Source organism: Carassius auratus, chromosome 2 (genome assembly GCF_003368295.1).
Source record: "Carassius auratus strain Wakin chromosome 2, ASM336829v1, whole genome shotgun sequence".
Classification (NCBI taxonomy): domain Eukaryota; kingdom Metazoa; phylum Chordata; class Actinopteri; order Cypriniformes; family Cyprinidae; genus Carassius; species Carassius auratus.
In genome coordinates, this window is record NC_039244.1 from 9,492,709 (window position 1) to 9,506,883 (window position 14,175).

The 14,175-nt window shown below is 38.9% G+C and overlaps 1 protein-coding gene across 1 annotated transcript in view; it reads right to left on the reverse strand.

The window, feature by feature from the left end:
* LOC113115042 (PEX5-related protein-like) overlaps positions 1-14,175 on the reverse strand; it is a 75,172-nt gene that overhangs the window by 18,214 nt on the left and 42,783 nt on the right. Inside the window, exons 8-9 of the mRNA XM_026282260.1 lie at positions 9,177-9,296; positions 3,158-3,301 (exon numbers count right to left, since the gene is read on the reverse strand). Of these exons, the coding sequence (XP_026138045.1) occupies positions 3,158-3,301; positions 9,177-9,296 (264 nt within the window). The remainder of the gene's footprint in view (positions 1-3,157; positions 3,302-9,176; positions 9,297-14,175) is intronic.

Below are 14,175 nucleotides of genomic sequence, written 5' to 3' on the forward strand. Positions count from 1 at the left end.
TGCACTCGCTTATTATATACATTTTTCTACATTTTGAACACAAACAAAGTTACGGACCGCAGCTCTGATTGGTTGTTTTCTTACCGGGAGCGGTCTGTAACTGCAAATGGCAATAGGACCACTGGGAGGAGCCAGAGGAGCTTGATTTTTTCACAGATTATCTGTCTCATATTCTACTGTCAGGACATAATGACCGGTTTAACAAATATGTAAAAAATATATTTTTACTAAAGTTACCTAGCTTTACCTGCAGCTTTAAGTGCAAGATATTTGAAGTGAACCTGAAGTATATTTGCAATAGTTCCACTTTAGCACAATCAAATATACTTAAGTATATCTTCAGCTGGACCTCAGCATTACTTCCACACAATTAAAGTGCATTAAGCACAAAAATTAGTTGTTCCAATTTAGGAGACTCTAAGCATACCAGTAAAATCTTCTTGTCAGCACTGCCCTGCGAATTTTCTGCAAAATAACACTGCAACTTTAAAGCTACATGACATTTCTCAGTAGCAAGGTGGTAGCATTGCTGTTCTTGAACTTTCAGTTCCGCTATTAGTAGAGAATGTTGTAAAAGAGACACTGCTACTTCTTATGTTCCCATAACACACAATGTATTTGCTACATCGTTAGAAGAATGGCATCTACACTAATATTAGTCTGATTCTCTCTTATTTCGAGGTCACCGTAGCCACCACATTCAGTCTGTATCCAGATCATATGGTCACTGCAGTCACCCAGATCCAGTATGTATCCAGATCAGATGGTGGATCAGCACCTAGAGTGGACCTCTACAACCCTGAATGTCAGCGGACACCAGGACAAGTAGATGAGCCCCAGAGACAGATTCCCAGTAATGACCTTGTCTCAGATGACCACCTTGAAAAGACCACAAGAAACAGATGATTCTTCTGCACAATCTGACTTTGCTGCAGGCTGGAATTGAACTGCTGGTTTCGTCTGGCCAGAGGAAAGTCAGTCTTTGACTGAGCCTGGTTTCTCCCAAGGTTTCTGTCACCGATGGAGTTTTGGTTCCTTGCCAGTGTCGCCCCTTGTTGCTTAGTTGGGGACACTTCATTACCAGCATTTTTGTTAACTTGATTGCACAGATACTATTTAAACTGAACTGATCTGGATGATGAGATCATTGAATTCAATGATGAACTGATTTTTGCTTTATTGTCACATTATTTTCCTATATAATACTTGTGGCGAGTGGGGCGGTGCCGAGAGGCGTGGGAACGAGGAGTGAGGCCAGGTGTAGTGATTGGAGATGAGCTACACCTGAGCCCCACCGCTATATCGAGTCCCACGTAGGAGATGGAAGGATATAAAACTGGAGCGACGACCGTGAAGGACGAGAGAGGACCAGGCCTGGGACATTATTTTAATGTGTGTGCTTTTTATTTATGCGCACCAGTCGGCCGTGAGGGGCTGGTGCGCCGTTTTGTATTTATTTTGGATATTAAAGTGCTTTTTGATTGTGCGCCGGTTCCCGCCTCCTTCTTCCCGATGAATATGGAGATTTGTTTATTACAGTGGTGCCGAAGCCCGGGAGAAGGAGGGACGCGCTGCTGAAGATCCCTCGCCGCTGTGGTGAATCCGCGGTGCCCTCGAGCTGGCGAGGTATGTGCCGCCTTGGACGCTCGAGGCGGTGGGCTGGAGCGAGTTGCCGGGGACGGGCGAGCTCGCTGCCGACCGCCCACGACAAGGAGGGGCGGCTGCCGTCCGTGAGGGAGCGGAGGAGTCGGCGCCGTTCGCCAGGGGGCCGGAGCCTGCCGCCTCCGTGACGGAATCCGGAGGGGCAGGGAACGGGGGACTCCTGCCGCTGCCCAAAATCGGAGGAGCCGTCGCCGTCCACCGGGCGGCGGAGGAGTGTCGTGCCGTCCGCCGAGGGCCGTCCAGTGCCACCGCCGGGCACCGCGGAGGAGATCACCCAGTCGGTGGAGGGCCGAGCAGCAGTGCGTCTGGGAACCGGATTTTTTTTTTTTTCCTCTCTCCCCTCTCTCGTCCCTGTCGCTCCTCCTTCCATCTCCTTTTCTCTCGCCTCGTCTGTCCTACCCCCAGGTTCCCGCAGGTCCCCGTGAGCGGTCTCCCCCGGAGGGAAGGGGGGGGGGGGGGAGTAGAGCGCAGTCTCGGGAGTACCCCCCGGCCTGCGAGGGGCGATGGGGGTATGTGGCGAGTGGGGCGGGGCCGAGAGGCGTGGGAACGAGGAGTGAGGCCAGGTGTAGTGATTGGAGATGAGCTACACCTGAGCCCCACCGCTATATCGAGTCCCACGTAGGAGATGGAAGGATATAAAACTGGAGCGACGACCGTGAAGGACGAGAGAGGACCAGGCCTGGGACATTATTTTAATGTGTGTGCTTTTTATTTATGCGCACCAGTCGGCCGTGAGGGGCTGGTGCGCCGTTTTGTATTTATTTTGGATATTAAAGTGCTTTTTGATTGTGCGCCGGTTCCCGCCTCCTTCTTCCCGATGAATATGGAGATTTGTTTATTACAATACTGTTCAGTTGCTTTTTTACAATCTATATTGTTAAAAGCACTATATAAATAAAGGTGACTTGACTTCAACAAAGGTGTATGGACAATTATTCCTTATTTTCGATTTTACTTTATTTTAAAATACATTTATTAATTTGATGGCAAGGTTGAGTTTTTAGCAGCCATTACTCCAGTCTTCAGTGTCAAATGATCCTCAAGCAATCATTTTATATGATTCTATATACTGATCAAGTAACATTTTGTATTATTATCAATACAGAAAACAGTTGCTGCTACAGTATTTTGAATGGTTTTTACAGAAATATTAAGCAACAATATTGATAAACATACAGCACCAAAATGATAATGGTTACCTAAATATATATAGGCTATTTAGTCAACCATTATCATCTTGGACCCCCCCCCCCCTTATGCTCTGTGTAATGCATTCTTTTTTTCCCATTTATTCTATGTAAGGTTAACTATGTAATGTTAAATAATATTAATTGCAAAAAATGGCAAGCTGCCTTTGAATTTGGTTAAATAAACAGTAAACTTGCTAAGTTTTGTAAAAGAGCTAATTTGTATGAAAGGTTAAAGCACGCACACACACACACACACACACACAAATACTCAATAAATTTGCTGTACTTCTCTTGGAGTTCTTTACCTCTGAGTCTTGAGGGTCTTGTAAGATGGATGCTTCTAGCAGTAGTACAGCACTGTTCAGATCCCCATCCCTGCATTTCTGCAGCCCCTGTTCAAAGGCATCGGTGTAGTCTTTGTAAGGGTTATTAGAATGGAAGCAGTAACCCTGGAAGCAAAAGGACCAAATAAAAAAAGCTTAAAGGATTAGTTCATTTTAAAATTACAATTTCCTGATAATTTACTCACCCCCAATGTCATCCAAGATCTTTACATCTTTCTTTCTTCAGTCGAAAATAAATAAAGTTTTTTGATGAAAACATTCCAGTATTTTTTCCTTATAGTGGACTTCAACGGCTAGCAAACAGATGAAGGTCAAAATTACTGTTTCGTTGCAATTTCAAAGGGCTCTACAAAATACCAGATGAGGGATAAGGGTCTTATCTAGCGAAACGATCTGTCATTTTCTAAAAATAAATAAATAAATGTATATGCTTTATAAACAGAAATGCTTGCATTATACTGCCCTGCGATGCTCCTTCCAGGACTTCACGTAATAAGTAATCACGTTGAAAAGGTCACGCTTGACACATTAACTCAGTCAATGTTTACAAATATGGAGAAGGAGGACCGTTCAAAAGTAATGTTCAATGACACATATTAAATTTATTTTGTAAACAGTGCTGAAGTTCACTATAAGGAGAATAATCCTGGAATGTTTTCATCAAAAACCTTCATTTCTTTTTGACTGAAGAAAGAAATAAGTAAACATCTTGGATGACATGGGGGTGAGTAAATTATCAGGAAATTTTTATTTGAAAGTGAACTAATCCTTTAATGAAAACAAATTAAAAACCATGAGCAAGTATTAGGATTATATTAATGGAATAGTTGAGAGCAGGGCTTATTGCAAGCTTTTCAAAATTTGAAGAGGTAGATGGTGGTGTGTTGATAATTCGATCATGTTGAGGTCTTTAATATTGCAGTGGAAAATGCAGTCAGGCTAATAAGAGGCATGGGGAGAAGAAAAGGGCACAGGAACTCACACTTCAAATGATCCACCGCAAAGCCATTTGCCCAAAATTCACACCATCCAGGACACTACACTATAAACTAAGACTCAAATTAATGCAAAAACAGACTGCTCCATCTTGCCACAGGCTCTTAAAATACTAAACATCACATAAAAAATGCAACACTGGGTGTTCAACTCCCGTCAAGCCAGTGTAAATGAAAATAATGTAGAGAAATATTATGATTATTACAGTAATGCAAACAGCAGATTATTATTATTTTTTGACAAGAACCAACAAACAATTAGAAAACACAACTAAACCCTTTCATTTTCATATTTATAAAAAAGGAGGATGTTCATAAGAAACTTCTAAATAGTTTTTAATGAACTGCACAAAATTCTTAGAATTTATCTTAAGCAACCATCCACAACACCAAAGATACTGAAAAGCAGCATCCTATCAACCACCCAAAGCAAATTTAATGAATAGAAAGTACTGTTTGGAAGTACACAATGATGAAACATAAAAGAACATTTTTGATTAAAGAGAGCATTATCCAGTATCTGGAGTCTATAACATTTGAAGTGATAATCTACCACTTTATCAGTTCTGCCACAATAATATGCAATACAGAGGGCAACCATCATAATATACATTCAAGAGCCAGTAAGATGAAAATTCTAAGCTTCCTATCACTGTTTATAAGTCCTGTACATTAGGTTTAAATCCATCCAAGGTTAAAAAACATTGTCATTTTGTCAAAATATCATTTTAAAATTACCTCAATTCTCAGAGATCCCCAACCGGTTCGCTCGAAGCTGTTCAAAAGATTCAGTTTCCTTAAACCCCACCTTTCGGTTGCATACTGTGTTCTGATTGGTCAACTAACATAACCAGTTTGGATTGGTTGTTCCGCACACACCTCCACGGTAAACTATGCGTTAGCATTTGTTTGGGGTGAATTATGTCTTATTCCTCTCATCGCGAAGCAAACAGTAAAATAAAAAACTTGAACAGTCTCGCTGCTTTTTCTTCTGTGTGGGTGTATTCCATAGACTGTAAAAAAATATGGACTTAGTGTCCGTGACGTCACCCATAGACTCCTCATTAGCGGTTTTGAAGCCTAAAGTGTGTAGAGCGGGCCGTCGCCATCTTGGCAGCGCATCATCACGCGACTCTCCCGGATAATCGAAAATGGGCAAAAAGGCGGGAACTGATTGCTGAAGCCACGCCCACCTAGTGCGACGGCATTGTCAGCAGCGGCAATCCACCTGACACTCAAGTGGCCACGCCCTTAATTATGCAGAACTTTAAGTCTTAATATAATTTAAACGAATGAGTTAAAAAAAAAATTCACCCCCCTCACAGTTGTCATGAAGGGCAAAATTAGCAATATAGACCAAAATAATTTATTGAACCAGGCTGTAAACATGTTTTGTTCTGCTGTAAAGTTGGGCATTTTAACATGGGGAGTCTATGGGACTGACTCCCTTTTGCAGCCAGCCTCAAGTGGCCAGTCGATGAATTGCAGTTTTAGTCACTTCCTTATTGGCCTCACGATAGAGAGCGGGAGGTTGCCGCTCGGTGTATTCAAGCTGCGCACTTCAGTTTGAATCTGAATAGCGCGTTCAGCGCGGGGGCGTGGTCACATTAGATATAACGAAGGGAGACATGAAAAACAGACATTGCGTTGTTTTCATATGGATTACTTTATCACAGAATATCTGTTTTCAGCAGCACTTGTTTAGTTTTAAAGTAGACATGTCAAGCTTTCTATAGATATCTCTCAAATTGTCTCTTCGTTGAGTATTCAAGGAGTTACACTTCATTTTAATGACGTGTTTGTAAATGACGATCAGCACAAACAAAGGCTGCAGACAGCACACATACAGATAAGACGCTCGGGAGAAAACAGACACATAACTTCATAATCATACTTCGCGTTGTGATTTGGAGATGCTCGTTGTTCTAAATAGAGTTGGTAATGAACCATCTTTTATGGCCAAACGCTTTGAAAATCCTGCTGTACTCACCGAGATTAGAAAAGCAGTCATCAGTGAAATGTTGTGAACACAACAAAAGGGATTTGTTGTACTGCTCTGGTATTGTGGTGAAAATGAATTTTAGCCATTGGTTCTTCTGATCTTCATTCTTTGGCAGTGAAAATAAAACAAACGTCTCCTCGACATGATGCTCTCACACCAACCAGAGCGTCTGTGTGTGGGGGTGGTGCTGGTCATAGTTCCGTTTCTCCCAAGACGGTAGGCGGAGATTATTATGCAAAGTGTTCCTAGTGACGTACATAGAGATGGGCAAAAGATTTGAAATCTATAACGACTCGTTTCAGCGATTCAGAGTCGACTCCTTACTTTAGAAGCCAATAACTTTATAAATTGTGTACTTTTTGGTTTAATTATTTGCACATTGTTTACACAGATGGACAGCTACATCATACACTGTAATACAGGTCATTTTTGATTTCCCATCTGTGTGGCTCTTTCATGTGGTGGTATGGAAAAGCACATTTGATGGGTTAATAGAGTGGTTTCCTTTGATTAAAGGTGCTGTATGTAATTTATTTACAGTACTAAGCAGTAAATGTATGATTTTATAGATTTAGAAAACATACAGTTCACTTGCTCATTTCTCAGAAAAACAATCCTATAGCCAATTACCCTACTTTGAAATGTTTTGATATGTGTAATTACACCCACTGGAAATTTATTCAGTTATATTTTGGCATCCTGGGTGGCCAGCTGGCAGAAGACACAGCATATTGCAGCCATGGAAACCAGCAAACAAACTGGGTCTGAAATTCTACCCAACCTAAAAAGTAGGGCTGTGAATCTTTGGGTAGGCAGTGATTCTATTCGATTCACATTTTTTTTCGATTCAATTCAAGAATGATTTTTGCAAATTTAGAACGATTCAATTAGTTTCTATTCACAATTACATTTTATTCGATTCGATTATAACGATTAGATTATGCATTCTTTAAGTGCATTCACAGGATTATTGAAACGCTTTCCCCAAATTCTTTAAATGCTTAGTCAGGGGCAAATTACAGCAGCCTTTATAGTCAGATAACCATAGGTAAAAAACAAAACAAAAAAACAATTGTCCATTGTTGGATGCTAGTTTAATGATGCCATGGCATGACATGGCATAAGTAAAAATGTATGTAAGCCAAGATTTATATGTATAAGCTAACATTTTGTCATAAAACAACTTTGGTTATGTCAAGATAATGGAAAATTAAGTCATTATAACGAGAAAAAAACTCTGGTTGTGTCAAGATAATGAGAAAATTAAGTGTTATAACAAGAAAACAACTTGGTTATGTCAAGAAAATGAGAAAAGTAAGTCATTATAATGAGAAAACCACTCTCGTTATGTCAAGATCACAAGAAAATTAAGTCATTATAACGAGAAAACAAGAATGTTTACTTTTTAAATGGAATTAGTTAAATAAATCAACTTTTGGATGATATTCTAATTATATGACCAGCACCTGTAAACTAGAAATACAGAATACAGCACCCCATCAGTTATACGTATTCAGGTCTTTAGTGCCACCTGTTGGAGCAGTTTTGTAACTTCTTAGAGAACAACTTTTGTTATGTCAAGATCATGAGAAAATTAAGTCGTTATAATGAGAAAACAACTCTGGTTATGTCAAGATAATGGGAACATTAAGTGTTATAACAAGAAAACAACTCTGGTTATGTACAGAGAATAATGGGAAAATTAAGTCATTATAACGAGAAAAAAAATCTGGTTATGTCAAGATAATGGGAAAATTAAGTCGTTATAATGAGAAAACAACTCTAGTTATGTCAAGATAATGAGAAAATTAAGTTGTGGGTACAACTCTGGTTATGTCAAGACAACAGGAAAATTAAGTCGTTATAACGAGAAAACAACTCTGGTTATTAGGGGAGGGCGGATCGATCTAAATATTGATAGTATCGATGCCAACACTGGTATTGTTATCGGAGCGATACAATTGTAATTGAATCGATATTTTAATTTAAATATCTCTCATCTACGTTCATTATACTTTGCTCGTGTCTTCTACCTCTACAATCCTGAGCAAACCAAATGCTGCTTTCACATCCTGGCCCAACTTTGCTAATCCTCCCCCTCCAGCTGCTCTGCTGTGATTCGTTGTTGTGTCGTCACGTGACTCACTAACACAACGTGCCAAGGAGCAGCAAACAGAGTGAGCGAAGCTGATAGCACATTGAAGTCCAGAAGGGGGGCTCAGGGAATGTAATTGCACAGGTATATTTGTTCTTTGTTTGTTCTTCAGTAATAATTGTGTGCACTTTATTTCATTTGCTCTTAAAACCAGAAAAAAGGGAGAGATTTTTTAAATTTTCTTTATTTTTTTAAACGCTGTAAAGAATTCATTCTCCAGTGCCTAATAACTAAAAATTTTGTGGACTTCAATACATTAATAAAAAATATTGCCTAAATAATTGATCAATCATCCGCCTAAATACTGACATAGACCTACTGCACTCCCCTACACAAATTATTATTTTTATTTTATTTTTTTAAGTAAAAAGTATCTTATTGGTATCTGTATCGGCGATACTATCCCTAGATGTATTTGGTATCGGATCGATACCAAATTTTGCAGTATCGCCCACCACTACTGGTTATGTCAAGATGAAAAAATTAAGTGTTATAACGAGAAACCACTCTGGTTATGTCAAGATAACAAGAAAATTAAGTTGTTATAACGAGAAAACAAGGAAAAAATTGTAATAATGCATGGCCCCTTAGAACTTCCATACTTTAAGGAGAAAATTATGCACACGGTTTGTCTTTAAGCATATTTTTAAAAAAAACAGAAGAAAAAAAAATCACCATAGGGGATGTATAAAGTTAGATTATTTTTAATATAATAATCATTTATCATTTAAAATAAAGTCATCCTAAGACCCTGTTGGAATTTGCTAGGGGGGCCCAGCCCATGGTGTAGAATTAGTAATTCAGAGCATTCTGATTGGTTGAGAATACCTTCTCAGTGGGTGAAAAGTTGAGTGGAACCAGGCCTTCACTGTCAGCATCCTCCAACCAGTTCCTCCGTGCCAGCTCCTCCCACTCTGCTTGCATTTTATCCCAGAACACAGTGTCTGACTGTGGGAGACAGTTTAACAGCCCTTCAGGACACATTCAAGATTGCAATACCATATAAAATGTGACTTCGTACAGAATTACAGAGATGTTATTTGGCATCTATAAAATGCTGCTTTAACAATAACTTATTCCAGCAGGGAATACAGGATAGACTACATAGCATTTGAACATTTCATTTTAATTGTTCCACATAGGATTAGCCAGACTCACAATCATGCTCCAGTTTTATAAGGACATATTGTTTTTAGCTAAAAAAGCTGTTAAGTGATTTAAAGCAGCAAGGTCACAAGGTCAACATATTCATCTTTATGGATTCACCAGAATATAATCAGCTAGAAGCACATTTATGATTGGATTACAGACGGACCTCTCAGCTTTCATACAGTATCTAGTTCTTATCAATCTGAGAGGTCAGCAGACGCACCATAATGTCAGGATTATGGACCTGTTTTGTGTGTGTTTTCTCCCTCATGTGGCCATATTTGGTCATTCCTGTTCCTGTCCTTGTTATCCCATTATTAGTTGATTCACATCACCTGTCTATAACTCGTTAAGTTTGGTATTTAAGTCTGCCCCATGGTTCTTTGTCAAGTTTATCAAGTTGTGTGTGTCTACTAAAGTTCCTCATGTGGATATACCCTGTGTTTTGGATCTATTAAAGGGGTCCTGTTATGCTCTTTTTTTTTTTGTTTTGGGGGTGTACTAGAACAGTCTCTGATACTAATTTGTTCAAAAAACAAATTATTTTTCACATATTTTACATTATTACAATTCTCTCTCCAGTCTGTCATGAATGGCTTGAATAGTTCCTGTATCAAATGAAGGACCGTCTTCTGAAATAAGAAATGTGCTGTGATTGGTTGGCTGGGCCAGTGTGTGTTGTGATTGGCACCACTTGAAACCTGGTTGTCGTCATTTGTAAGTCTCTTTGGAAAAAAGCATCTGCTAAATGACCAAATGGAAATGGATCCCATTAACCGTCTGTTCTGAGAAGGATCTTGCAAGTTCCACTCTCGACCCAGAGCCCAGCCCACCATCTCCTCGCTGTGCGGAGCCAGAACCCATCGAGGATGGAGAGCAAGTTCCACTGTGATTGACGAGCCAGCGCAGTATCAAGTGACTGAAAGAAGGCCTCTGAGGCCCGGACTCCGCCTCTGCCCGTAGACCCAGCGCCTCCTCGCCTGTCGTTCCACCAGTTCCAGTTCCCAGCTCCCTTGCCACTCCGGCTCCAACTTGGCCAGGAAGCGATCTGCCATCTGCCATAGGACTCTCCACTCCTCTGGTCTCACCTCATTGCTTTGTCTCATCAGCTCCGTTGTGCTCTTCCCTCCCACAAGCTCCACCTTGGCCCTCAGATCCTCCGGCTACGCTGCGGATCTCTGCTTCCGCCTCGGTCGCCAGAGCACTCCGCTCCATCCTGGCCCCCTGGATCCTCCTGCCAAGTTCCCACACATCCCTCTCCATGTTGTATCTACGGCGTGAGGATTCGCCTTTTGGGAGGGGGAGATATATCAGGATTATAGACCTTTTTTTGTGTGCCCCCCCCCCCCCCCATGTGCCCATATTTGGTCCTCATTATCCAATTATTAGTTGATCCCCCTCACCTGTCTATCCCTCGTTAAGTATTTTAAGAATAGTCTGCCCCCTGTTTTCTTTTTTGGGTCTACCAAGTTGCGTATGTGTGTCTATTCTAGTTCCTTCTGTGGATGTACCCTGTGTTTTGGATCTATTAAAATCCACATATCCATCCTTCCTCCCAGCCCAGTTCATGACACATACAATGTATGCATGTGTATTTTTATGCACCGTTTTATGTGTCGGATGAGGTATGATAAATCCGGGCAGATTCCAGTTACAGTCCATCACGTTCTGCAAAACCCTAAAGGAAAGTATTATCTTAAATGACTCTCAGACCGTGTGTAGGTGTGCATGTGTGTGAATTTGTCTTCATTTTTTTACAAACTCACACATACTGTACACACAGAGAGAGAGAGACCTTTCAACAGTTTCAATCACCATGGGAAAAAAGAACAAAAAGTGATGGCGTTAGTGACCACATTCAGATCACATCATTTACATTTGTGTGATACATTTTCCATGTATCACGTAGTTCTAAAAATTACTGAAATTTGGACATGCACAGATACCGTACAAGTGAATATTTGATTAGACGTGTAATCCAGAATAAGTTGGTTACATGACACAGAAGTCTGATTAATTTTGGTATATACCACCTGTCTTCAGATTCTGATTTCTGGAAATCAGTTCACAGATTTACATGTTTACATAACATACATATTGGGAATACAATCAAAGTCTGAATAATATTGGAATATTCTTGTGGATGTAATCACAGTCACTGTCAAAAGTCTTTTCTTATTTATGTTTTTTCAAGGGCTTCTGATAATGACAAAGGGAAAAATCAGCATCACTTTCATGAATGAGGGCATTTATTTTACCAGGCAAACACAGCAAATATCCCTGTGAACTTCATTCATGCCTATGACATTAATCTAAAAGGCTTTTTATAACTATCTGTGCATTTGTGCAAGGTTTGCTAGTGTGTGTTCCACCCAGCATTCTTTGTTTGCTTACTTGGGCTCCCTTAAGAGTACTGCTTGAATAACCCAGTTCTTAAAGCAACACTGACTGGAAAAATATTTTTATCTTTCTTGGCAGCTAAAATTAATCTTGCAACACACAATCGATTGCTAAGAGTTTGCATTAAAGGGAAATGAGAGGAGAGTGCTGGATCTGTGATGAAGGTACCCACTGGACTGGCCAATTGATCAGAGAAAATCCTGCACACTGTATTCAATCACATACAACAAACAGTCACCTACACACTCATCTTTTACATTTGCATGACTGAAACGCGGGTATTAATTAAATGAATAAATGTGTCTGTTATCAGCCCAATATGGGTATATGGATGATCAATCTTTTTATAGATCACCAGCGGTTCCCTCAAACAGTTCTGTCACCATGAAGAAGAGGTGCCATATAGATGCAAAACTGCCTCAGTTCTCCAGAGTCATTCATCTGTACTCAAATAATTGCCAACTAGCACAGAAAACCTGCACACTAGCTTTATATTTTCATCAACTGTTTTATTATTAAATGTGGAGGCACATGCAGAGTTCCTGAGGGGCAGGGGCTCAAATGTAAAATTGGGACAATGTAAAAAAAAAAATATATATATATATATATAATGTCAAAAGTTTGGATACATTAGTATTTGTTACCCTGGACCACAAAGCCCATCTTAAAGCTGCAGTAGGTAACTTTTGTAAATATATATTTTTGACATATTTGTTAAACCTGTCATTATGTCCTGACAGTAGAATATGAGACAGATAATCTATGAAAAAAATCAAGCTCCTCTGGCTCCTCCCAGTGGTCATATTGCCATTTGCAGAAACTCCATCGCTCCCGGTAAAAAATAACCAATCAGAGCTGCGGTCCATAACTTTGTGTTCAAAATGTAGAAAAATGTATATAATAAGCGAGTGCACCATGAATCCATTTTCCAAACCCTGTTTTTAGCTTGTCCTGAATCACTAGGGTACACCTATAATAAGTGTTTATATTCTGACTATTTTAGATGCTTCAGGGGTACCGCGGCGGAGTAACCCAGTACCTTTTTGATTTTTCATAGACATAAACAGAGAAAAGTAGTTCCGGCTACGACGTTCTTCCACAAGACGCAAGCAGTTCTGTTTATTAACTGCTAGAGCGTCAAAAGTTACCAACTGCAGCTTTAAGTTGCTGGGCTACATATTAGCTATATAAAACATAGCATGGGTCAAAATTATAGATTTTTCTTTTATGCCAAAATAAATAGAATATTTTAAAAAAGATCATGTTCCATGAAGATATTCTGTAAATTTCTTACCGTTAATATATAAAAACGTAAATTCATTTGGACAACATTCAAGGCAATTTTCTCAGTATTTTTTTTTTTTTTTTTTGCAGCCTTAGATTCCAGATTTTCAAATAGTTTTATCTTGGGCAAATATTGGCTGATCCTAATGAACCATACATCAACGTAAAGCTTATTTTCTCAGCTTTCAGATTTTGTGTAATCTAAAATAAAATAAAAAAAATACACTTGAGACTGTTTTTTTGGTCCAGGGTCGCATTTTATATTTTTGCAAGTTCATCAAGCCAGCATTTGCATTGATAAATTTTTTAATTTAAAATACATTTTATGTAATGCTGATTTATTATCAATGTTAAAAACCTGTGATTCTTTTATAAATAAATAAAGCTTTTATTTAAAATATAACTTTTGTAACTATACACTACTGTTCAAAAGCTTGAGGTCAGTATTTTTATTTTTTTTGTTTGTTTTTATTCAGCAAGGAATTGTTAAATTGATAGAAACATTGATAGTAAATATTGATATTGTTAGAAAACATCTCTATTTTGAATAAATGCTGTTCTTTTTTTACTTTTTTATTTATCAATAAACCCCAAAGAAGTAGGCCTATCACAGGTAAAAAAAAAAAACTAAACCGTAAAAAAATACTATTATTTAAACAGCACAACTCTTTCCATCATTGAAAATAAATCAGCATATTAAAAATGATTTCTGAAGGATCATTCTGAGAAGCAATTATATTTTAAAGTATATTAAAATGGAAAAGCATTATTTTAAATTGAGTGCAATTTAATTATTCTTTTAAAATAATTTATTGATCAAATAATAATACATACATATATTTGAGTGTGCTATAAAGGTTACAGTAGTTTCATACAAGGGAAGCAGAAAACTTCAGACAGTTTGAATCATGATATTCATTGGATCTTAGTGTCACCGTTTAATATAGCTACAGTAGAGACGCTCTGGTCTTTTTTACTGGTTTCTTTACTGAGC